Below are 27,516 nucleotides of genomic sequence, written 5' to 3' on the forward strand. Positions count from 1 at the left end.
CTGGATAAACAAATAGTGGTATATACCTACAATGGAACGTTATTCAGCCATAACAAGGAATGAAGTACTGATAGATGCTACAATGTGGATGAACCTCAAAAACATTATGAAAGAAGCCAAACATGGTAAGTCACATATTGCCTGATTCTTTTTATATGAAATAGCCAGAATGGTTAAATCCACTGAGAGAAAAAGCAGACTGATGGTTACCAGAGGCTGGGGGAAAACACTTAATAGGTACAGGGTTTACTTCTGGTGTAATGAAAATGTTTTGGAAATAGACAGAGATAGTGGTTGTACAACATGTGTATATACTAAATGACACTGAATTGTTCAGCTTAAAATGGTTAATTTTATGTTACATGATTTTTACCTCGGTAAAATTTGAAAAAATCAAAAGACTAGAATGAGGAAAAGATTTAAATTGAAAAAGCCAAAAAAATCATCAAGACAAATTATCATCCAAACTAAAACGACCATTTAGAAAACATGCGCTTAAGAGGACCTCAGGAATATAAACTATGTTTATTCTCAACACAAAATTCATACTCATATCATAAATTAAGTGTGCTATTTAGATCAGTAACTGATCTAAATAGCAAATACATAATAACTTTTACAAATATATAAACAACTCTGAAAGATTGAGGGAAGTGTACCATTGTGAAAAAAGCAGAAAATTCAAACTCTGAAATTTACTGGCTGAATGACCTAATAAGGTAAGTCTCTTAAATCTTTCTGAACATCAGTGTCCTCAAAGCTTAATAACGGTAATTTTATTACTTTCTTGTTAATATTTACATTACGTGGTTATGATAAGCCCTCTTCCTTTCCCTTCTACAGTCTCTATCTACATTCTCTCCTAGATAAGTTCACCTGGTCCCATGGTATTTAACATTTTTTAAGTTAGTTATATGGCAATATATTCACCTGTTCAAAATTCAAAAGGAACAAAAGAATATACAACACAAAATCTCCCTTTCTCCCACCCTTGTCACCTAGCCATGTAGTTCCTTTCCTTGGAGGAACCAATGTTTTTAGTTCTGTGGGTCCTTCTAGAATTAGCATAGGCTATCTTTTTAAACAAATGGTAGTATACTATACACAATGTTCTAAGTTGTGTTCTTTTTCATTTACTGCATCTTGGAGATCATTCTATATTAGTACATAAAGACCTTTCTTAGTCTTTTTCCAGCTGCACCTTTTCCCATTTTATAGTTACATCATAATTTATTTAACCAGTAACTTACTGCAAGAGGTAGTTTCTGGTATTTAACCAGTATGTTACTGAAAGAGGCAGGTAGTTTCCAATCTTTTGCTACAATGCTATAATAAATAACTTTGTATATATCTACCATTTCATATAAGTGAATATATATGTAGATAAAATTCACAAAAACAGAAAAGCTTTAAGTTCCACATCTTTAAATATTATCTATCAATTCATTTGACAGGGGCTCTAGGTGCTGCGGATATACGAGTGAATAAAAAAGATAAAAACACTAGCCTTCCTGGAGTTTATGTTCTAGTTAGGGGAGACAGACAACAAATAATAAAAATAAGTAAATATCAATACTATTATTTATCCAGATAAACAATGAAAAATAAAAAGTAAATTATATGGTATGTTAGAAGACAATAACACTATGGAAATAAAAACAGATTAAGGGAAGAAGGAATAGGGAATGCCAAGGGAAAGGGTTATAATTTATCTACTAGATTATTACTTACATAGCATGTTACATATTATTTATATAATAGGTGAGTCTTTATATATTAGATTGGAAGGGTAGGCCTCATTGAGAAATAACATAGTGAGCGATATACACAGCATATCTAAGAGAAGAGCATTCTGGGCAGAGAAAAGAACCCACACAAAACCCCTGAGACAGCAGACTGCCTGGTATTTGAGAAACAGTAAAGTAGCCAGTGTGGCTGGAGCAGAGCGAGGACAGGGGAGAATGGCAGGAAGTGAGGTCCGAGGTAATGAGGGAGCAGCCTGTGTAGGCCTTGGAGGCCACTGTAAGGAGAAAAATGGGGAGTTACTATGATAAGATCTGAATCATGGTATAAAGCGCTTCCTTAAATGCTGAATGGGGAGCGGATGGCAGGGAGGCAAAGCTGGAGGCAGAGAGGTGACTTAGGAGGCAACTGACCTGGGTGGTAGCAGTGCAGGTGGCAAGGAGTGATCAAATGCTGACAGAAGCAGTGCCAGGAGGATCTGTGGTGGATTGTACGTAGAATGAGAGGGAGAGGTCCAAAAATTTTGGGCTAGAACGACTAGGAAGAATGGAGTTTCCATTAATTCAAGCAGGGAAGATGGCGCATGGAGCAAGATTTGGGGGGGATGCTCAGGAGTTTAGTTTTGCAACATTAAGCCTGAGATGTCTACTGGATACTACTGGAGATGCTGAGTAGGCGGTATGAAGTAAAAGACTGAAATTCGGGGGAGACGTTTAAACTGGAGACACCATTTGGAAGTCTATACACCAAAAGTAGTCCTCATTGCACCCCTGAATGCTAGTCACACATCCAACTGCCTGCAGACTTTCTTCAAGTGGATACCTCATAGGAATCTAAAATTTAACTTGTCCAAAATAAAACCATTGATTCTTTCCTAATCCCAAGCTTGTAGTCTTGCTTAGCTCAATAAATGGCACTGTTTCACCATGTGGTTCAGGCCAAAACCTAGGAGTTCTTCATGATTCTTGTTCCATCATATTGCAGTCTAATCCAGCAACATGTTCTATCAGCTCTACTTTTCAAATGATCCAATATCTGACCACTTTTCCCTAGTTTCACCCTGGTCCAAACCATGCTCATCTCTTACCTATATTCCTATTATAACAACATTCTAACTTGCCTTCTTCTTTCAAACCTGGGCCAACTGAAGTCTATTCTGTATACACCAGCCACAATAATCTTTTGAGACATGAATCAGGTCATATCTGGCTCATGAGTTAGATCAGATTTGAGTGTCATAGTAGACAGCAAATACTCACTGAATGAATACTTGTTGAATGAACAAACATGACACCTATGTTCTAAAACAAGATTGGCAAACTTTTTCTATAAAGGGTCAGAGAATAAATATTTTAATTTTTTCAGGTTATATGGTGCATGTTGCAACTACTCAACTCTACTGTTATAGCTCAAAAGGAGCCAGAGACAATCCATTAAAGAATGAACGTGGCTATGTTCCAATAAAACTTTATTTACAAAAATAGGAAGTAGGTAGTTTACTTACCACTGCTTTAAAGTTTAAATACTATAGTAGCTTACCATCACTCTTAGAATCACTGTTAGAATAAAATCTAAACTTCTTATTTTGGCCTACACGATCCTCTGAGACCTGACCCCTAATCTATCTCTCCTCGATCTCCTACTATTTCCCCTTCACCGACTTTACCGTTTTGGCAATTTCTCAGATAAAGGAAGCTTTTTCTGTCCCCAGGCCCTTAGTATTTGCTGTTTCCTCTGCCTGGAAGGTTCTTCATCCAGATCTTGGCACAGGTCATTCCTCACAGCCTTTTCTCAAAAGCTACCTTGATTGTCTATCTTCTTTTCTAGTCCTCTTCATAATATTTATCATTATCTGAAAAGATATCATTTACTATTTTTCCTTTACTTGTTTATTGTATCTCTCCATGAAGAAGTGTTTCCATGAGAGAAGGATTTTGCTTATCTTGTCACTTTATCCACGGTGGCTACAATAAGGCCTAGTAAACAGCAGATGTTTAATATCTGCTAGATAAATGAATGGAAATGAAAGTATTTTAGAAATGTAAAGTGCTATTCAAGTACTACTACTTGTTATTCTTTTGAGAGAAGAGGATGGCAGGTGAAAAGATGGTAAATACAGAAGTAGGGTGTGTTAGGAATATCACTGGCTTAGCGTCTTGGGTTTGAATCCTTGGGCAACTATCTTAAGTACCTGAGAGCCTTAGCTTCCTCTTTTCTAAAAGAAATTTATCAGTATCTGGAAGGTTGTTCTAATGATTGATGAGATAACGCAAAAAAAAAAAAAATCAGTGAGAATCAATGCTGGTTCACTTGCTATATTTTCCTTTTCTTACTGTAATGATTTGTTACATTTAAGATACCTCTATCAATTAGAAGTTTTGAGAAGCTGAATTTAACTTAAAAGAAAATTTTTTATTTTTTGGCTGTGCCACACGGCTTGCATGATCTTAGTTCCCTGACCAGGGATCGAACTCGGGCCATGGCAGTGACAGCACATAGTCCTAACCACTGGCCTGGCAGGGAATTCCCCTCCCCCAAACTTTTAATTTTGAAATAATTTTAAATGTAAAAAATCGGTGCAAAAACAGTACGAAGAGTTCCCTAAACACTTCACCCTGGAATTGATTTTTTTGAATTTCAGATTTTTATAAGTTTCCAGTGGATAAAAGAAAAAAAAGCATATTCTTCAAGGCCCTAATAATACACTCGTAGCTCGACAAAATAGTACAACTTCTGATATTTATTTTTAGGGAAGTGTCTATGAATTGGAAAAAATTTACTTCAACATGTAAAACAGATAAAAGACCCCTAAGTGATTACATAAACTAATAGTCAAATGCATCAAGTCCTTTTTTCCTCATTCCGTAGGGGACCTGCAGAATTGTTAGCACCGTCACAGTGTATCCACTTTAAACCAAGTCAAACTGTTTGCAAGTTTTTCTTGGATAGATTAACTTGATCCTTCTACAAACACAAATAGAAGGCAATATATCCAAAACATCCCATGCTTGAAGGGGTACTTGTAACACCAGTTCTATTTGGTTGCAGTGATGCACTCAAATACCACTAGATAATGCAACTGCTCAGAATTGCTGACAAAACATTTGCTACTAAACAAATAGACAATCAGTTGTCCCAGGTTCTTAACCATTCATGCCATCCAAACTCTTTGAAAAACCTCACTTCAACTACCGATAAGATCACTCACTCGTCAATAGCCGTCTTCTAATGACCCTTTATTAAGGGTATTATAGAAATGAATAAAGTGTGACTGAAATGATGTCAATATAAACTGTTTTATATGAGGTGATGTTTACATAGTAGTCAAAGCTTATAGCTCAGCAGAATTCTCTTGAAAAGTGATATCCATAATGTGAATAAAACAACTGCTAATAACCTTAAAGGTTTTCAGCATGTCTAAGAAAAATATGGATATCTACCCAGAATTATATTATTTTTTAAATTTTTTTAAAAATTTATTATTTATTTATTTTTGGCTGTGTTGGGTCTTTGTTGCTGTGCATGGGCTTTCTCTAGTTGTGGTGAGTGGGGGGCTACCCTTCGTTGCAGTGCGCGGGGGCTTCTCACTGCGGTGGTTTCTCTTGTTGTGGAGCACGGGCTCTAGGCATGCAGGCTTCAGTAGTTGTGGCTCATGGGCTCTAGAGCACAGGCTCAGTAGTTGTGGCGCATGGGCTCAGTTGCTACGCAGTATGTGGAATCCTCCCAGACCAGGGCTCGGACCCGTGTCCCCTGCATTGGCAGGCGGATGCTTAACCACTGTGGCACCAGGGAAGTCCCAACCCAGAATTTTAAATTAATCCATTTTAAAGTTTAGCCAGAGCGCTTAAGACACAGAGGAAAGAAGGATGGAATATATCCAAAGAATCTATTAATCCACAGAGGAGCAAAAGAACTAACAGAAGGACAATATATTTTACAGACCTATATAATTACAAGATAGTAACATATGTAACAAAATAAAAATGGGGATTAGATACCTTTTCTTCAGGTATACTATAACGCACATTTTCCAAAAATACTGATGTATTTTCCACATTTGTGTATCGTAAAAGAATATGAGCAAAATCTTCTTCACTGATAGTATTCATCCCATTAGAGTAGGAAAGGAATTCTATTTCTAGAACTTCTGTTTGGAGGTTATCCATGAATCTATGACAAAAATACATAAACAATGAATAAGATAAACGAAGAGTGATGGTAACAGATGGTACTTAGCCTCTCAGGACTTTGGCTTCTTCATCTGTAAAATGGGCATAACAAGAATATCTTGCAGGGTAGCGATGAGACTTAAAGGAGTTAATGTGCCCTGCCAATTGTTTACTGCAGCAAACACTATATACATGCCTATTTATTATTATTACTGCAGCTTATCAAGACTGAGGAATTGGTAATATTCTTTCTTCTGAATATATAGGAAATAATCAATCCAGATATCTGGATAGTTTTCATCATTCAGTGACTTCCTGTTACATTTATCAATAGAACTACTGGTACACAAGCACTGACGGGAGTGGATATTTGTTCTAGAGTATCTTTAGTTAAGATGAAAGCAGCAAAGAGGTGAGTGTCACTGCACTAAATGATTCCTAAAGACCTTCCTGACTTTAGCATGTTAACGTTTTTCAATACAAATATAAAAATTAAGCTCACCTATAAAAATCTTCAAAGTTGAGCTCAGCTTTTCCTTTCTTTCCAAAAAAGTGTACAAGAAGTGTAGTATCTGTTACTAAGTTTGTAATGTCATCAGCACGCTTTAAAAAAAAATCACAATTTAAAGGTTAGCTGCAATAAAACCAAACAATACAGATACCCAATATCCCCCAAAGAACACATACATTAACATTAGAATGAAAAGCAGAAGGATGTATTAATACATGCCATTACAGTTAAAAAGAAGTTCAAAATTCGAAAATGGAAATACTGATGAAATTGATGTTTATCTTCAAAAAACTTGAAGTTATGATTATATTAAGAAGTCTTCAGCCTCAAATTGTGCATATAGTGTATCTATAGTTTAAATGATCTAAAATAGTTACAAGCCTTTAGTAATCATCAAATATTTTATTTTTATTTAAGTAATTTACTTTGGATTTTCCTAATCAACCTGAAAAATTCATTCATTTAGGATGTCCAAAAGAGGTAAATTCCTCAGATTATTGAGCAGATAGGGCTGACAAAAGAATGGCCTCAAGCTTCGTAAAATAGTTTCCTTGAACGATGATTCTTCCCTATTGTATTCTTATCCATGATACTTTAAATAGAAGACACTGTATTTTGAAATAGAAACTACAGTAATATTACCTTGGAATTTATATCATCTACAATTTTTTCCAAAGAAAAGTCTTACATTACTTTTTGAATGGATAAGAAATTAATTCCAGAGGATTTTCCCTTCCCCATTCAACTGATAAACAAGTTCCAACAAATGTATTCTTAAAATAGCTTAATTATAGTCCTTATAAAGTTTAATGGCCTGAGAAAATCTTCCCTTTTTAATGTAGCTTTATAGGTTTCCTTTTTCTTCCCTCCTTCCCATCCCATTCCCTTTCCTTCCTTCTTTCTCTTTCCTTCCTTCTTCACTTGGCCATTAACTCATACCTATCTTATAAACTCAGTTACAAAAATAATAAAATTCAAGTGATTATAACCTCTCCCCATGTATTATCCTGGGAAATGTAAGAAAAAGTAAGAGGTTAAATAATAAGTATCTTTTTCTATATTTAAAAAATAGCTGCAAATGTCCATCTAAAGGTACATATTTGAAACTATTACTTCTTGACCAGAATCATGATACCACTCCATAGAAAACGTAAGAAATAGAAAATATATACTTCTCTTCAAAGCATCAGTCGTCTTCCATGTTCCCTGATATAGTCTCATCTTACCCATCTTCCAAACACTAAATTTGGCAATCTTTTGATCCCTGATAGCCCCCTTCCCAATCTTTCATGAAGATAGCCATTTTTATCCTTCATAACATTTGTTGGGTCTTTATTTCCCTTCTCCCTAGACCAAATATTCTTCTTCTCTTGTAACGACTAGAATGGAGTTATAGAAGACTACATCTTCTGATAGGCTTTTTCCCCTCCAACATGCCCTCTTTTAATCCATGAAACTATTTTTCTAAAGTGATCTTTCTGCTACATGGATTACTCATGTCTCTCTTAAAGACTCTTTAAAACATGTAGGGTATCTTCTACTTTAAATTATCTAAAATTGTTGAGATTCTTTAGTAATCATCTATGTAGTCTATATTTGTAATTTAGTTTGGATTTTTCTAAATAATCTCTAGAATGTAACCTCCTAATAATTGGTTTGGATGATCTCTACTACTTCTTATTTGAGTTTGCTGACAAGTTCCAAGTATTCTCAGGAGTTGGAATAACCGAGAAGTTCCCTATAATATAACCAACTCCTTTGATCTGATAGTGGTTTGATCTGATCACTTGGGGAAAAAAAGACACAGCCAGGAAGCCAGGTGTCACATATATATCTTCTTGAGCAAGCTTATTATGAGTGTTGAGGAATATTAGTGGTGCCAGTCTTTCAAGGCCCCCTATGTGACAAATTAGTGTAATTTTTGACTAGTGCTCAAAAGGCACTACTATTATACTTCCACCAGTAGCTTTAAGTTGAGAAGGTACACTGATGTAACGGAAGGAGGACAGGATTTAAAATCAGAAGACCCGAGTTCACTGACCTTTTTTGATCGTCAGCTTCCTTATCTGTAAAATGGGAAAAACCCTATCTACAATAACCATTTTCAGGATAAGGTTAGGATATGAATGTAAATGAAATATATACATGTTCTTATTGGTAGTCATAAGATGCTTTGGACAAAAGCATTAAGACCTTTGTGGGGGGAGAAGGTAGCTTGTTAATTATAGACATTCTTTTGTGATCATGTATAATCAAATCTAATCAGTTTATTATCCAAGGAACAGCTTAATTTAGTAGGGGGAGGAAATATTTGAGAAGGCATGCCTAAAGGGACCATAATAGTGGGGGCTCGAGCCAATCAGAGGTCAGCATGAAGAAGTGGGGTATCCATCTGGAAGCTAGAGCGATGGAATGTGGAAGAGGGGCAAAGTGACCAAGAAGAGGAGCAGGGATAAGGTTTTAGAACAAGTTGCTACTTCACAAATAAGCAGTAGTGTGGTGACCAAATAGGATGATGAACTCAAGAGTGAGATTTCTGGTTTGAATTCTGACTTTTTTCCTCGTTAGTTAGGTGACCTTGGGGAAGTTAATCTCACCGAGGATATAATTATCCTCAGGAACAACAACAGTACTTACCCTAAAGGGTTGTTGTGAGGATTAGAAAACTCACGTTAGTCAGCACTATAACTGGCATATTGTAAATGTTCAATAAGTGTTAGCTATTATTATTTATTTCTGACAAATCAGTATATTCCAAGAAGTTGTAAAAGGACTAGACAAGACAGAAAATAATGTTGGAGCTTAATGCAAAAAAATATTTTTACATGGTATACTCTTACTTCTTTTGTGTTATTGAAACTGTACATATATGTTATATAGATCTAAAAAAATGCCTTAAAATGAGAGGATACAGGAACACCAAAAGTTAGAGAGCCCTGATAACATAATTATGGAATGTCTTCCTCTAGTGTTGTCATGTTCCTTACCTTGAGACATAATACACTGAAATGAGGTGGCTTTGCTTTACACAGGTTTTAAATAATGACCTCATTCGGCCAGTTTTCCTCATGCCCATTGAGCAGAGCAAATCTTCATTTACAGTCTTTCATCATCAAAATCTTATTAGACTTAGGTTGCTCTTATCCAGATAATCCAGACCCACAGAGGCATAAACAACAGTTTGACATTAGACAGAAAAATTAGAAAATGGAAATGGTGAAAACCTTTTCCCCCCATTCAGTGAAACAGAGTACTGTTGGGAGTCATTGAAAACTATACCAGTGTCCTTGGTATCCTAACAGTGTTATATAACTTAAATCACAGGAGAGTTGAGACAAAAATAGAGACTTTATCCCTTTGATTCTTGTGCTCATTGTTAAAATAAAATGAATTCAGGTGTTTTCATTAACAAAGCAAGAAAAAGCCACAAAAGAACCCCATGAGCGGACATTATCTAACTTCGTTTTGATTAAAAATTATTTTAAATGATTTCACCAAAAATGGAATAAACAAATTTTAAAACTTGCATAAAATAAAAATATATCAAGCTATTAAAGAGTTTTAAGAAATTCTTTTAATATATTTTTATTGATTACTATATGATAATAATCTTATCAAGCTCTACTCATGGGCTGGAGGAAATCGTCAAACTCTTGATTTGTTAGGAAGGTTTTAAATAACCTACTGAAACTTATTAAGGGTTAGTAAAGTTTAAAGCAGATAAGAAAAAAATTTAAATTGCATCTGTAAAGCTCAAAACAGTTTTTGTAATTCTGGTACTCAGACTGTATTCAATAGCTGCATGATAGATATATTGTACTATGAATTTATTATCTATTATTTTGGTTAGAAAGTGGTATCAGCTGTGGTATTCAAATTTTCATTATAACATGGTTTTACTATCACTGAAAAAAAATTTATGGTTAGAAATAGCTTTGGAATAAGAATATGAGAGTCTAACCTCAAATTTACCTACATTATGTAAAGAGAACTGCTTTATCTCAATATTTACATTTTAAATATAAGAGAAACAAAGAAATACAAATAGATTTCTAAGCTTTCTTTCTGAACTAATTCAAATCCTGAAGTACTGACAGTATAAACAATTCAATGTTTCACTGGCATCAGTAGTAACCTATAAGGAATTATAATGAGTTGTAATTTAACTACAGCTAATTCTCAATTACCTTCTCTAATGTGGGAGGGCAGTAACAGAGATGATCCCCCAATAATTATTTTACTTGGAAACACAATATAAGTTTTGTTTTCTTTTCTTCTTTTTCTTTGCACTTCTCTCCATCAAATTTATTTTCACGATGTTTGAGTCAATTCACTAATTGATTTAGCAGCTTATGATTATAGTGTGGATTGATTACAGTTAATGGTGTGCTAGTGAACTGGCTCTCTAGGAAAATAAAAAAGCCTGATTTGTAGTGTTTGCCAATGTCTACGGTAGTAACATGCCTATCATGGTCAATCTGAAGGTACCAACGGAATGTCATGGAATACTGAGTTGGGAAGAGATGTGCACAACTAGCTCTGGGAAGCTGTAAAAGCCAGCTCCAGCACACATCAGATGGAGCAATAAACATCTTCAAAAGATCTTACGCAAATCTTATAAAAGATCTTTGAGTATGTGTAAGAGCTGACTGGTCTTCTGATATTACCAAGATTTAAATTAAATTTGACATATAATAAGCAGGTCGTGCCTAACTGTGAGAATTTCTAGCAGAGTTCAATGGGATTGAAGATCAGTTGGAGGCTGAGAGGTGGACAGCCCATGGTGGGAAGAGACAGCAGGACACGACTGCTAATTTGAAGCTGGGCACAGCAGGCTTGTAGGGACTCTAAGGACTAGTGTCCCCCATTGCTCTTACTTTTAGGCACTGACTACTATATGCCTACATAAATGATTACAGAATTAAGCACTTCTAAAATATGTGTAAATGGACTATCTACTAGCACTTTATGACTAAAAATAGCTAAAATTTAAAAGGTAATTTTTAAAGATTAATAATTGCTGGTCATAATTACATCATATTTACATATCACAGACAGACTATATGTAGGGCAGAATGCTTTGTTTTAGGACTTTAAAACTGTGCACAAGTGACAAAATTAACATTTACAAGTGTTTGCCCTGCTCTAGAGGTGTCCACTGAGTAACACTGTCTATGTGGGTAACAGAATTCATTCCAGTTTACTTCTCTAGATATTTTTAAGTATAACTTTTAAAAGTCAAACTTTAGAAAAAGAAACGAGAAGCCAACTTTCAAGAGAAAAAGATAATGAAAAAATACATCTCTTGGTATTTACTGAAAAGTCCTTTGTGGTAAGCCAGACAGCCATCTCTAATAAAGTTCTTAAAAATTCTTAATAGGGAACATAGAAAAGTATTTAATCTACAAGACATAGCCCATCTTTTAAAGTGACAAATCCCTATTAACAGTGCCATAATGAGAGTGGGGTGGTGGGAACAGTCCACCTGAGTGCAGCAAAAAGGTATGTGTCTCTATGGAATTCGAAAACAATAGTGCATGATATAATGGTCAGTCTACTTTTAATTTTCCACACACTGGCAATCCTAACCAATGTCAAGGTAAAATGTCCTCCCTTCTCTGACTGACAGCTGTTAGCACACCTCCCCCATGCCCACCCTTGGTAAGCCACTCGCTATTAATGTTAGGAAATTTGATTTTATATCTACCATAACTCTAAAGCATTATCTATCTTTTACCAAGTTAGAAGTTACAGCACTTCATGTAACATTGCAAATTATAAGGTTAAAAGATTCAGTGAAACTATAAAATAGTATTTTCAAATTTCCTGAAAGTGACCTTTAAGTGAAAAAGAACAGTATTTCCTTTTAATTAAGTTGGAAAGTCGTGTTTTCTACAAGAAGCTAGTGGATTTACCATGGGCTATTACAGGTGACCTTGCCGCCCCTGCCAGCACAGTTGACATATTCAAATATACCAATTTATATATAGGAATTACTGCTTTACTAGAGAAAAAGAGAAAATATAAAATATATTTTTGGTTTCATCGCTATGACTCGAAAATGAAATGAGGACTAGATTAACAAAATGGCAAATAGTACAAGGACCTGGTTGAGGTTTAATTATACCTCTGCGAGGTCTGAAAAGAGTGCTTGGCTTGTATTACGTCTCAGTGTATCCCAATAGCTTCTGGAGACAAGTTCCTCAGCATCTGTTTTAAGTACCTGTAGAAGTTTTAAGAAGCACAACTGAAATCTAAAGAATAGTCAGAAACAATGATAATTTATACAGTTTAAATCTCTTCTAGCCAACCTTGAAAAGAAAACACATTAGCTTACCTTTTTTGTTTTCTGCTGCACACAGCAGTATCATATTACATCACTGGTAAAACCAGGGCATTTTCAAAGGTGTAATGGTATATAACCACTATTTCTAAGTACAACGTGGCTTTGTCAATAAGAATCACATTCTTCACCCCTGCCCCATGCCCTTCTAATGAAACATACATAACTTCTAAGAAAGTGTGAAATAAAAATTTTATTCACACCTTGTGTGAAGTAAATTCATTTGGAGAAGATTTTGGTAATTTTATAGCAACCTATAAAAATTCAGCTTAATTTAAAAATGAATCATTGTTGGTTAGCCTATATTATGTTAGTGCATCAAAGAATCAAAATGACCATATCCATACTTTAGAGAAAGTAAATTTAAATTAATCGAAAACTTGTCACAAAAAAATATGCAAGTTTAAGGCAAACCACTCAAAGCTGATCAGGGTTTTGGTGTCTATTGTAAATAGATCAGGTACTTTCTGATCTATTCCAAGGACAGAGCACTAGCTTCTATCTCGGTACAGGCTAGTCTAAAGCAGGCGATATCAGAATTAAGAAGTGTAGTCTAATCTTTACATGAAATGTAGAACTACAAGCTTCCCTTGGGTCTTTATAAACAAAAATAATTAAATGTGGTTTCTCTCAGGATTTACCAGGCAAGGTTTCACAGATTCTCAGGCTTGGTCTTCTTTGGGTTATTGTGAGAAGAAAATGCTGCATGATGAATTTAGGAGGGAGTGGCTGATGATGAGAGAACTCTTATTTTTGTGTGTGTGCTAGTTTTCACAAGTCCAGTGCCACTAATAAAATTATAAGCATCTGGGAATTATTTCAAAGATCTGTGTTTTAATTCATTATTATGAACTAGAAAACACTGCCTACTGCCCATATTTTAATAAACTTAATAAAATGTTAATAATAAAGTATTATTAAGCAGGAATCACTTATATAACATAGATGTATTTATTACCATAAGTGTAAATGTAGAAACGTGGCAGAGAATCTACTCGTCACCCCCTTTAGCAACTAAATAAGCTGTAACCAAGTAAAATTAACTGAGTGTAGCACTAACACGGTTCATTTTCTTTTACACAGATATAGCAGAACCTCAATAAATGGTAACTAGATTAAATACTCTGCAAAGTTATCTAAATATTTTGAATGTGGATATATTTTTAAACTGTAACGTAGAAAGGCAGTATATGGTCAAGAAAAGGACTGCTAAACCAACCTAACTAGAAAATAAGGCTCACTACACTATTATTAGGAGGGTAACAGGAGTGACTTGCTTGGTGAAGCCAGGCCTCTCCCCTACTTCCAAACCCTGGTCACCCTCATCCCTACCCCACCCACACAGACTGTGATGACATTATTCATACTTACAACATATGAAGGGATAAAAAACTATATTAACACAGATCTCTATAGGAAAAAATGTATGTTCTGAGCATAGAAAAGGGAGGGAGGGAGGGAGGGAGGGAGGAAGGAAGGAAAAGAGCAAGAGAGGGAGGAAGGAGGGAGCCATAGTGTGAGAAGTTCACATACTGGAATCCTAACCCCCACGGTGATGGTATTAGGAGGAGGTGGGGCCTTTGGGAGGTGATTAGGTCATGAGGGCAGAGCCTTCATGGATGGGATTAGTGCTCTTAGAAAAGGGGTCTGAGAGAGCTCCCTTGCCCCCTTCCACCATGTGAGGACACAGTGCGAAGGTGCCACCTATGAACCAGGAAGCAGGCCCTCATCAGCTGCCACAATGAATCTGCTGGTTTGGTGATCTTGGACTTCCCAGCTCTCAGAACTATGAAAAATGATTATTCGTTATAAGCCACCCATTTTAAGGTACTTTAGTTATAGCAGCTCAAGCAAAGACAGAAGGAAAGAAGGAAGGAAGTAAAATAAGGGAGAAACGGAAGATAGAAGGAAGGAAGAAAAAGGAAGTTAGGGGAAAAAAGACCGATTTAGAGATGGGACTCCATCACTGTGGTAAGCAGAACAGAGGCTCCCTAAAGTGGTCCACGTGCAGACAGGTAAATACCCTATATATAAAGTAAGGGTCTGAGAAAGGCTACACGCAGAGGTTAGGCAAACTAGGAAAAAAATCCCAAAATATTAGCCCATAGAATAGGTGGTAAACTGTCTTTGCTATTAGTGATATTTAAAAACACAGAAAAATATAAACAAACAAAAGAAAACTACATCTTTATAATCTGTCCCCACTATGACAAGTGTGGCCTGAGAAACCATAACCCGAGAATTGTAATTTAAAGTTACATGGGACTGCAGGTACCTGCAATGTATCACAGAAACAAACATACACACACAAGTCTTTCCAGGAAAAACACACCCTTAACCCAGCCCTTACAGAATCCACACAGATGCATTCCAACAAATACATGCTCATAATAGGAAATTACTAAACGTAAAAGAACGTAAGCCACCATAAGTAGGAACCAGCAGAAACAACAAACAATAGAACCAGAGCTGCAGGCTCCATATATTGAAATTATTAGATATGGAATACAAAATAAGTTTAATAAGTTTAAAGAAGATGAAGTTGTATTTGACAGGACTTTTTAGAAAAAAGGGACTACCAAAAATTATTAGGCTGATTAGAAAAAAGAACCAAATAAAACTTCTAGAAATGAAAAATGAACCACTGAAATTTAATATCATATTATATATAGCTAGAGAGAAAATCAGTGAACTTGAAGATAATATGAATAAAGTATACAGAATGCAGTGTGAAAAGATAAAAAATATGGCAAATTAAAGAGGAGTTAAGAGACATTAAAACATGAATATCTATCAAAGCTCTAGAAAGTAATATTAGGGAAAATGGGAAAGAGGCAATATTCAGAGACATATTGGCAGTGGATAGTCAAGAAATAATGAAAGCAAACAATCCTCATATTTAAGAAGCCCAATACATTTCATGATAGATACAAGCAAAAAGAGAGATAGACTGTGATAAAACTGTAGAATACCGAAGGCAAACAGAATCTTAAGAGCACCCAGAAAGAAAACAGATTGCCTACAAAAGAATAATAATTAGACCCAGGGTTGACTTTTCATTTCCAGCAATAGAAGCCAGAAGACTGGGATGATACCACAATGTGCTGAGAATAAGTGTCAACCCATAATAATATATATAGTAAAATTCTTTCAAAATAACAGCATGTAAACATATATCGAATCATTATATTATACACCTGAAACTAATATAATGTTATATGCCAATTCTATCTCAATTAAAACAAACAAACGAATCCACAGAAACAGAAGAGGCTGGTTGGTGGTTGCCAGAGGCAGGTGGGAATGATGGTGGTAGGGAAAGGGGTGAAGGAGGTAAAAAGGTACGAACTACCAGTTATAAGATAGGTAAGTCTTGGGGATGTAATGTAAAGCATGGTGACTACAGTTAATAATACTGTGCTGTATGCTAGGAGTTGCTAAGAAAATAGGTCTTAAAGTTTTCATCACAAGAAAAAAAATTGTAACTACGTGAGGGGATGGATGTCAACTCAACTTATTGTGGTATTTTGTGATAAGTACATATATCAAATTATGTTGTACACCATAAGCTGATACCATGTTATATGTCAATTATATCTCAATAAACTAGAAAAAAATAAAGGGAAAAAAAGAGATTTCCAGAGAGAGGGTTTTTAAAAAAATTTATTAGAAGATCACTTGAGGATATACTTTGTGAGTATAAGATTATGAGATTTAGGAAGGGGTGAGATTAAAGAGGGAAATACTGAGTAAAGAAGAGCAAATATATAAGTAATTTGAAACAAACATGAATGATACATATTTTATAAGTCTAACTTGTGGGATTAAAAAAAGACAAGGGCAAACATTATTCAACTTTAAGTACCCATGCCAGGAGAGGAAAGAACAGTATTAAAGAACTTTTAAACTCTATTTTTGAGAAAGAGAATAAAGATATGGCCTAATCTAGTCTTATTAAAATTTCAAAAATAACTACACAAAGAAAAGAAATATAGTGAATGTCTTCTAAACTCAAAATAAACCCAGGTAATGCCAGGGTTACCTTTTTTACCAGGTAACCCAGGTAAAAGAAAGTAAGAAAAGAGAAAAAAAAACAGTATATAGAATGGCTAAAATAAATCCAAATAAGTTAGTAATCACAGTAATGTAAATTGACTGAATTTTCCAATTAAAAAGCATATATTATCAATCCAGATAAAAAGGAACCGATAAAATACACAAAATATACTTTTAAAAAAGACACATCCAAAATATAAGGAAAATGAGAGGTTGTAAATGATAAACCAGGCTTCTAGTAATGACAGACTAGAAAAAACAGTGCCAATCTTCTCACTGAGAATAACTGAAAAATACTGGACAAAACATAATATAGATGTATCTTAAAGCATCTTAAACACATTATTTGCCTTTTGTACTGTGTTGACTGGTACAAAAGCAATGGTGGGTAAAATTGCTGAAGCCTTAGTACAATGACAGCACCAAAGACCAAAGTCATTACATTCTTCAGAAGTTGTCACATTCTTCAGTCATATACTCATATTTAAAAAAAAAGTTTCACTTAAGAATGTACTTGCTGAAGAATAAAACTCATAATTGTGTTAATTTAATCTTTGAGCACACATCTTTTTAACATTCGGTGTGAAGGGAAGCATGCATAAAGCACTTCTGTCTAATGAAGTACTATGGTTGCCTTGAGAAAAAACATCTATGCGGTGGTTTGTGTTGCAAGGTAGACTAGCCACTTTTTTCATGAACCATCACTTTTACTTGAAAGAACAACAGATACACAAACTATGGTTATTTAGACTTTGGTATGTGGCAGGCATCTTTTTGGAAGATGAACCAAGTGAGCCTGTTGCTTCAAGGGAAACAACTGATAGTATTTGTTGCCAAAACAATATACTGCAACAGATTGAATACAGAAGCATGTATGAGAAACCCGCGGTCTTCTACTAAGTCAGACATTAAAGAGATTTACAAAGAATGTAAAAATACCACTTTCCTCACAATATTTTTGACATTATCTTTCATAAAAAATGTTTATGGTAACATGAGAGTTTTAAAAATTATTTTTAAATGTATTAATATTTATAATTTTTTTAGTTTTTATATGGCAAAAATAGATGAATATAACCAACATAAACAAAAGCTCTTTTGGACTCTCAATAATCTTCAACAATGTAAAGGGGTCCTGAGACCAAAACGTTTGAGCACTGCTGCTTATAGCAATAAAAGTGAATGAACTAGGACCAGATACAATAACGCAGATGAAGCTGCCAATCATGATGAGTCAAAGGAGCAACACATAGAAAAACTCATTTAATATGATCCCATTTATATGAAGATCAAAAACGGGCAAAACTAAACTATATTGTTTAGGATACATATAAGTAGGTCATAAAACCTCAAAGCAAAGCAAAGAAATAATTGACATAAAAAGTCTTGATTGTGGTTATCTTTTGAAGGAGAAGAAGGGATTATGATTGGAGACACATGAAGGGGCTTCTGGGGTACGGCAAAGGCAATGTTTTATTTCTTGATCTATATTATATAGTAATTAAACTTTTATTGTTTTTTGTTTTTATATTTACGTTCTATCAGCAGTATATTTCTGAACTAAAATACATATTTAAAAAATCAGGGAGGGGCTTCCCTGGTGGCGCAGTGGTTGGGAGTCCGCCTGCCAGTGCAGGGGACACAGGTTCGAGCCCTGGTCCGGGAGAATCCCACATGCCGTGGAGAAACTAAGCCCCTGCGCCACAACTACTGAGCCTGCGCTCTGGAGCCCGTGAGCCACAGCTGCTGAGCCCACGTGCCACAACTACTGAAGGCTGCGCACCTAGGGCCCGTGCTCTGCAACAGGAGAAGCCACCGCAATGGGAAGCCCACGCACTGCAACGAGGAGTGGTCCCCACTCGCTGCAACTAGAGAAAGCCCAGGCACAGCAATGAAGACCCAACGCAGCCAAAAATAAAAAAAATAAAAAAATAAAAAATAAAAAAATCAGGGAAAGCTTCATTATCACTAGAGGTAAAAATAGACAATAAAAAACACAAAATGGAAAATAACATGTTAATAAAAACAAACATAGTATATTTATTTTGACAATAAAATAGATTTTTAACACAAACACATTTCTAGAGATCTAGGGATAGTATATAATCAAAGATTTAACTTGCTAAGACGACTTAAGTAATCTATATTCTTATACAAGTAATAAGAAGGCTTTGAAATATATAAAATAAAACCAGAATTATAAGTAGAAATTAACAAGTCTAGCATTGTAATGTGTAATTTAACACACTATTTGACAGAACAGCAGAAAAAAACATTAGTAATGATAGAGATTTAAAAATACAATTAATATGTTTGGTCATATATATATTACAACCCTGTACCCGAAATTGAAGAATACACATTCTTTTCAAACACAGATCATTTATGAATATTGACATTGTTTTAGTCCATAAAACAAGTTCAACCCATGTCAAAAAATTATATAAAAATTGCTATATTTTTTGACTACAATGAAATTTGGGTAATAAAGATAATCTTTAAAAAATTTGTAAAATATAAGGTATGTCAAAGTCAAATATACTTGACTTTTGCATTATTTATTCTTTTGAATGTTTTATATTTCTTTTCATTACTGTAGTAAGATAATCAAGAGCTGACTATATGAGAAATATGAAAAGAATCAGGGTTGTTTGGAAGAGAAAAGGCTGTAAGGTAACTATCTTCCAGGATACAAAAAAGTATGTTCAATCTTCCACTGCAGCAAGGAATAATTTGACAGAATACAGGCAGAACCTACTGTAAGGGTGATTAACTTTTGGAACAGGTTACTACAGAGGCCACAGAATCTCTGTCTCTATAGTAAAATCCAGAGGCCCTGCCTTTCCTGAAGGAACTTCTTCCTAAAGATAGAATCTTAGGTTACATTCAGCTCCACGAACTACACTCAAATTAGATCCTTTATCGCTCCAGTTGATCTACAATTCTGGAAACTAGCAGAAAACTGCCTGTTAATTCATAACGTTATACTAATATATTTGTGAAAACATACATCAATGATATTTCATATAAATGTTCAGGTTGTCTGAATTTTTTTTAATTTTAAATAAATCTTCCTTGTTTGCTTGCATTTTTTTTGAAAATAATCATTCCTTTCTAAGCAAAAATTTTCCTATTATATGAAAAAAAGGCAGTTTATATAGCCAACTAAACTAAGGGAGTTGAAACATCATGTAATACATTTAAGACTGGGGATAAAAAAATGACATCGAGTTATATCACTTTAAAATATGTATTTTACATTCTTAGATGAAAAACAAAGATGCCTTCAGTAAAATAAAATATATATATAATCACAACAAAATGTAAATTACCTTCCTATTACATAAGTAAGCATAATATAAATGAAATACGTAATTTAAATCTGGTTCTCAGCATTATTCTCTTAATGTCTAAGTGACTACAATTTGCATATGTAGCTTAAACTAGAGCTATATTAGTACCTATTTCCTTTTAACAATATTACTCTGAAATGTATTTTTTAAAAAACCATTTGTCACCTGTATGAAATTTATGAGTTTAAAAGAAAAATATAAATTGCCACAGTTGGAAAAATGATTCATGCAATGACATATTAGGTTAGAAAAATAAATTAAAAAGTCATAATTATTATTAACATTTATTAAGTTTCACAGGGCATATGGCATTAGAATCTATGAGATTTTCGTCTTACACATTCTTATATATTTTTGAAATAATTAACAGAGGAATCTTTTAAAAATTTTAAGAAAATGGTAGACTTTATTTCATGGAAAACAGTAGTGAATTTTGCAGAAAAAATTTAAAGTATCTCGTAAGGGATCAAAACAATTAGTCAGTCATAAGGTTCCCATGGACTTGGCTTGTTTTGCAACCCATTCTAGGTCCATTCCTTGTGACTTAGACAAGGTATCTTAGGTTTACCTTATGCTGAATCAGCCTTCAGTGTATACTTAAATCTAAAACAGAATTAGTTTTTATAGTTTGGAATTTTTATTAAATATACAATATAGGAGGCAACACACCTAGAGTTTACACTATAACTGGAACACTTTCAGCAGGACAATTCTGAGTCAGTCACCCTGAATTCAAGAGCTTCTCTCAGGTGTAATTTGTATAATTTGAGGGCTCCTTCTAAGTGACTTAAGGATCCTTGGGGAAATCAAATGGACTGTGCATGTTTACATTCAAAAGGGGCCATGGCCTACTCTTAGTTGTGTAGTAGCTGGGCTAACCAACAAGCTCTGACTTTCCAGGAGAAAGGAAAGAAGGAAAGCGTAGTGTGAGAAGAGTACAGTTGGAAGATCACTTGCAGGAACTCCCAACTTTTTCAGGAAAAGGTGAGTCTGAAGATCATAATCCTTTTTGAGAAGTAACATGTGATAGAGTGATATATCAAACATATCAAGTGTCGTCTTACACCAGACTTTTGTATAGACCATAGGCAGAAGGCAGGCATCAAAGGTTTTAGAAAAAAATTTGGGAGAAATACGGAAAAGTAAGAAAAGTTATCCATTAATATCTTCTTTATTAGAATTAAGAAAAGACTGTATCAGATGGACAGATCCAGTTCTTAAAATACCTGTGTCCTGCAAGAGCATAGCCTGAGAATCTGCTCCATAAATTGTATTTAACTCTTCAAATACCACTGAAAAATATAAAATTTCAATTATTCTACCAGAGTTTTTGGTTGTTTCACTCACCTTTCCCTTATTCTAATCTAAAGCTAAAGATATACAATTGCTCTGTTAGTTTTAGTCTCCTCATAAATCTAGGAAGGAAATAAAAATTTTTGGCCTGGTTGCACATTATTGTATTCGATAAATTCCTAAACATGCTCAGTAACAGATCTGGCTTTATACAGAGACATAGCATTATCAAGTAAAACAGGTGAGGACTATTTACATAAAGAACATTTAAAGTATTGTACATACACTATTAGTAGGAGAATGGTATCCATAAAGTTGAAGACGCTGACATAGAGCACAAAGGGCCAAATGAAGTGTCACATTTCAGAATGAACCCAAGTATAGCAAAAGAAAAAAAGAAAAAGATGACAAAATAATCAATTAGGAAGGGCAAATCATTATGCTACATTCTATATAGAGCATAAACACAGTACAAGTGGGATAAATGTTAAAGATGAGTAGCAAAGTTTTTTAAATCTCATATAATTAAACATTAAATGAACTTGTGCTCATTTCAACCACTTTCATTTTAACTTTTTGATAGAACTACTGCTTTGAGTAAAACATGTTCCTCCAAAGTATGCAGTTTTACTGAGACATGCTTCAGCGATTCCATGTGGGATAAGGGGGAAATCTAGATGCAGCAGTATGGTGGTGGGAATGGTATGAGACCTACAGTGGCATCTTGTTCTGCTCCTGTTTAGTGCCATGACCTCAGGCAAGTTAACAAACCTCTCTAAGATGGTTTTCTCATCTGTAAAAAGGTATGATACTTACCTCAGAGAAGTGTAATGAGGACTAAATGAGAGTAACATTTATAATGGATATAGTACAGAGCTTAGCACATAATAAGTGTCCCAAGAAATTTTATGCTCATTTCCCTCTTTCTTTCTGAAGCATAGTTAATTTTGGTATGTAAATATTTTACAATTTAGTCGTGCTAAAATTTTGATTTGGGTATGTAATATTCAGTTTAAAGTAGCTGTATCGTTCTACTAATTAAAAGAGAATTTCGTGTTTCACGATTAGCTAATCTGTTTGAGTATTCATTGTATTTCATACACTGTTAAGTGGCTACATGTTTTAGCTCATTTAACCCCCATAACAATCACATGTGCTTATTACTCCTATTCTCGTACAAATGAAGAAACTGCGGCACAGAGAAATTTAAGGACCTGGTTCAAGGTCCCCCAGGTAATGAATGGCAGAGCTAATAGTCAAACCCGGAAAACCTGGCTCTTGAGCCTGTGCTACACTGTCTCCCTAATGTAATCTATATATTTTCACTATAAGCTAAATTCAATTGCTTCAAAACTCAAATATCTCATCAGTTCAGATATGCATTATTTAAAATGTGACAACTATTAACAATAAGTTACCACTAATTATTATTGTTAAACACAGTAACAAATATTTGGAGAGAGCTGTATTGTCCTAGAGTGTTGTTTAGTTCAGAGGTTGTACTAAAGATTATTTCTGAATTGTTTTAAGAAATAGTTCTGAGAGCTAAATTCTGTAAATGAGATTTCAGGAGCCACTAATTGTAAGCTATGTAAGATAAACACCTCTGAGGTACCCATGGAGATCAGTGCCTTTAGCAAGCATTCCTTTACACATAAATAAGTTATATACTACTTATAAGTTATTTTTATCTGTTCTTTAAATCAGGTCTCCTTCCCCATATATCTGCTACAGAATGCTTCATTGATCTACGTATATTCATGTAAACTAATACAATTTAGGGTATGCTGATATAATTTAGATTTCATAATTCAGATAGACTTTCCCTAAGTAATCCAATTTAATGAAGTTTTACTATATCACTATTATTTGCATTAAATCATCAGTATTAAATTTACTTTACCTGGGCTGCAAAGACGCTTTTGTGCTGACACTGTAGCTTTTCCCAATGTGGGTTGTCTGCTATTATTATTCCCTTTCCTCTCTCCCTTTGTTACTCGACTTAGGTATTTTAGTAAATGTTAATGATTAGAATAGGATTGTGACTTTACTGTCCATTAAGATCCATTAAGTCCTTTCTGGAATTAGTATAAATAAACAGTTAAATTTGTATCCATTGAAATACTATCTACTTTATCACTGAGGTTTACCAAAAGATTCATTAACATAATTCTACCTCCTTAATGATATTTTATTAACAACTTGCCTATCCAGTCAATTGGGGGTAATCCATCAAAATTAAAATAACTGTTTACTCTTTTAGTATATTATCTATAGACAGTGTCTTCTATTGATATAAGTGTCTTCCATAATTAGTCTACTGGGGGTGATTCAACAAATACTGATAAATATATCATAGTCAAATATCCTAAGAAATAATATATATTCATAATCCTGATAATCTGCTTTTATTAGTATAAATACATACTTCGAAAATCTACTGGGACTGAATATGACACCCATCTGCTACAGATAACCCATGTTTAAAAAAAACCTAATACATATCCTTATAACAACGAGAATAATAAAAAATGTTGCAGTTCTTTGAAGTTAATTATTTGAATTGCAGATAGACCAATTAAACTATTTCACAGGGCCATGAATTTGCAAATTAAACAATTATCATTTACATGCCAACAAAATTCACCATGTTTCTGCTATCTAAGTACCAGAGGAAGAAATATGATACAGTGGGTAAAAGGGCAGGTTTTGGAGCTGGCCAGCCATGGGTTCAAATGTTGGTTTTGCCATTTAATAGCTATGGAATTTTGGACAAGATACTTAACCTTTCCAACTGCCAGTTTTCTCATCTATAATTACAGATAATAAGGGAACTGCTGGGTAGAGTAAATGAGAAAACGCATGCAAAGCACCTAGTATAGTGTCTGATACTAAGGTCTCAGTATCTGCGTGTGATTTTTATTATGTGAACCTGGGTTGTTGTCAGGCTGAAATACTTGGGACAAGCAAAAAAGAAAACTAGTAGGAAAATGGAGGGAAATGTTGCTTAACTCTACCTTCAGAATAAGATGAAAACATTACTCTTACCAGAAGAAGAATCTATAATATATATTTCTATGAATGCAAAAAAACATATTTCCTTGTTTTTGCTTCAACATTCATATTGTTATAGCACCACTAAATTTACTCACAGGTATAATTAAATCTTTGCAATTCACCTTTAAATTTTTACATGCATAATGATCTGTATTAATCTATTATATGATATACCCTTCAAATCTCATGGATAACAACAATACAGATGAAAATGATTTAATGAATGTGATTATGGATACAGATGTTTAATATCAATACTTGATATAAATATTGATATCAAAGCATATAAATACTGAAGCAATTTTTCTACATAAGAACTTTAGAAAGTTTTCAAGAAAGGGACAGGTCCAAAGTTACAGGCTTTAATTATTGTTTCTCAACATGAATAAAATAATTCTTGCCTAGAAAGCCCCCCTGAAAGTATTATAAATTATTCTTACCAGCATTGCACGCTTTTCTTCATCTCCTTTAGTTTCTCTCTTTTCATTTTTTTTCCTGAATATTTCTTGAAGCTGAAAAAAAAAAAAACAATCAAAAATCAAATATCCAACAAGTTTCTGGGTACCTACCTAACACCCTGTGCTAGGTATATTCTAAAAAGAAAGAAAATAGTTAGCTTCATATACCAAGATCATTAAAACTAGTATAAATATATTTTCTGATATCAATGTTTTTCCTGAGAAAAAGGCAACCCAGTACCAAAGGATCTATTAAATAGTTTTACTTTATCTCTAAGACAAAGATGTGGAGCCTGTGGCATATACATAAAAAGAGATGAAGTCTACTGAGGGATAAAGGACATTGGACCAGAACTCAGGGGTCTGGGCTTGAGCCCATCTTCTGTCATACACTAATTTTATAATGGGGGACAGGTCATTCAACCCTTGCTGGGCTCCAATTTGCTCCTATATGAAATGCAGATGGGCTAGACGACCTCTAAGGTCTCTTTCAGGTAACTGATCATTGTGGTAGGAACATGGGCTCTCCATGTATAAGCCCTTGAGCAAGTTAGTCTAATTATTTAAGGCTTGTTTTCCATATCAGGAACATGAAGATAATATCTTACAGAATCTCTTAGGGCAGCATTTTTTTCCAGCTTTACTGAGGTATAATCGATAGGTCTTATAAAAATAATGTTGTACAGAGTAAATATTACAAGTAATTACTTAGCACATTGCCTGTCACACAGTTAACTTCTCAATAAATGTTAGCTACCATTATACAAGGCATTATTTCCTCTTTAAAATCCTATTTTACAAATGGAAGCCTAATCCTGTCTCTATATCAGTTTTCTGACAAGGTCATTGCTCTTGTCTGTGTAATTTGAACAGCTATCTCAACTCTTTACTTCACTTCGTATGGCTATAGTTGAAAGTCAAAATGTGTTACCTCCCAAGATATGAAATAACAATTAAAATATACAGTACAAAATGTAAATGATTTTATTAACACATAAATTTATTTCCACACTTTTTCTTAGTGAAAAGAGTTTTTATTTTTTGCAAGGTTATTAATAATCACTTCATAAATAGGCAGGAGGACCGCAGATTTTAGACCTCTACATATAACTTTGCCCAACTCCACCTCTACTTCCAAACTCTTTGCTGTTTACAAACAAACAACAAACAAAAAACTATTAGTACACAGCCACTGCAGAGGAGACCACCGCTTTAAAGCAAGGGCAACTTTTGTAAGAGTGTACAGTGGAAATAAATAGAAATTCTGCATGAATGTTTTCACCTCCCATCTCCACAAACAGACAAGATTCCGAAAGACAGGCAACTTCCAATGAACTGAGTTCCAAAAGTTAATCTTTAAGACAGTGGGGTGGAACTTGGCACTGCTGTCATAGACAGTTTATTGAAAATTATTTAGATTACTAGGCCCATTATGAAAGTCCTAAAATACGGTTGTACACTGTCATGACAGAACTATAGTAAACTAAGCCTGTCCATTTTAGGGTGTTACGTGCATCTCTCGATCTACTGCCATGAAGCTGAAACCTCTCACCTCCCCCGTATCCTGAAAAGCACTGCAGTGAGGGACCCTTCGTGGTTCCAGCTCCAGTGACCTGCTCAGGCACTGTACTCAGGCAAGGGCCACATGGGTATTAGATTAAGCCTTTTGAGAGATCGCAATATTAGTTAGCTTGCTTCCTTTTTAACGGCTAATTAGCTTTTGATGAGGATTTCTCTCTCTTCTCTTTCCTACCATGGAAAAGAATGACTGAATAGTTTCTCTTCTATGCGCCAGCCTCTGAAGAAAATACTAAGCTATTTAAGAGGTTTTCCAAGGGATTTTTATTGGCTCGATACACAGGAAAAATAGAAAATTAAATGGCTATTTATGTTATTTTTCCCTTCTCTTTTCACTAGGAGAGTAGAGGTAAATATTGAGTTAAACATAAATGCTAAGGGTAGAGGTTGTTACTGGAAGGAGTAAACTAATGTTAATCTCTGTTTTGGAGAAAAACAGAATAGGCATTTGGTCACAGAAGCAGATAAAGGACACAGGGGTAAAAAGCAATGGAAAAATTCTGGAAGGTGGGGGTGGTAAGATGAGAGAGCAGCTGATGATGCTGCCAGACCAGCACCAACACGGGACCAGTCGGGTGAGAAAGGCTGAAGGACAAATACCAAGAACACTCTTACCCTCCACTGGAGATCAGCCCCTGGTCAAAGACAGGAGAAGGGAGTAGGAAATTGGGCTAAGACTGGAATACAAGGCAGCAATGAGTGGAAGAGAAAAGGAGAAAGAAAAATCGTAAATCCTTTAATGAGAAGGAAGGGGAGTTCCTGTGGCAAAGAGCTGTCTGTGATTGGGTGGCTGATATGATAGAGACTGAGCATTCATAACACCTCAGGATTTGCTTGTCACCCACCCAGTGGAAAACATCTGACACATTCCAAACTTCCAGAAGATGTGTAAACAACTATAAGCATCTTTATACACTGAATATAATTTATTTTTTTATAGTGTAAAAATCATTCA

At 34.6% G+C, this 27,516-nt stretch overlaps 1 protein-coding gene across 4 annotated transcripts in view; it reads right to left on the reverse strand.

Annotated features, from left to right (window-relative positions):
- Nucleotides 1-27,516, reverse strand: part of MICU3 (mitochondrial calcium uptake family member 3) — an 87,875-nt gene that overhangs the window by 11,890 nt on the left and 48,469 nt on the right. For 3 of the 4 annotated variants that reach the window (XR_009560526.1, XM_030831986.2, XM_060291349.1), the window contains exons 7-11: nt 24,966-25,037; nt 21,754-21,792; nt 12,551-12,646; nt 6,415-6,515; nt 5,742-5,913 (exon numbers count right to left, since the gene is read on the reverse strand). Coding sequence is in view for 3 of the 4 variants with exons in the window: in XM_030831986.2 (XP_030687846.1) it covers nt 5,742-5,913; nt 6,415-6,515; nt 12,551-12,646; nt 21,754-21,792; nt 24,966-25,037 (480 nt within the window). In the remaining variant the exon portion in view is untranslated. The remainder of the gene's footprint in view (nt 1-5,741; nt 5,914-6,414; nt 6,516-12,550; nt 12,647-21,753; nt 21,793-24,965; nt 25,038-27,516) is intronic. The other variant, XM_060291348.1, reaches the window with a different exon arrangement.

Source organism: Globicephala melas, chromosome 21 (assembly GCF_963455315.2).
Source record: "Globicephala melas chromosome 21, mGloMel1.2, whole genome shotgun sequence".
NCBI lineage: Eukaryota > Metazoa > Chordata > Mammalia > Artiodactyla > Delphinidae > Globicephala > Globicephala melas.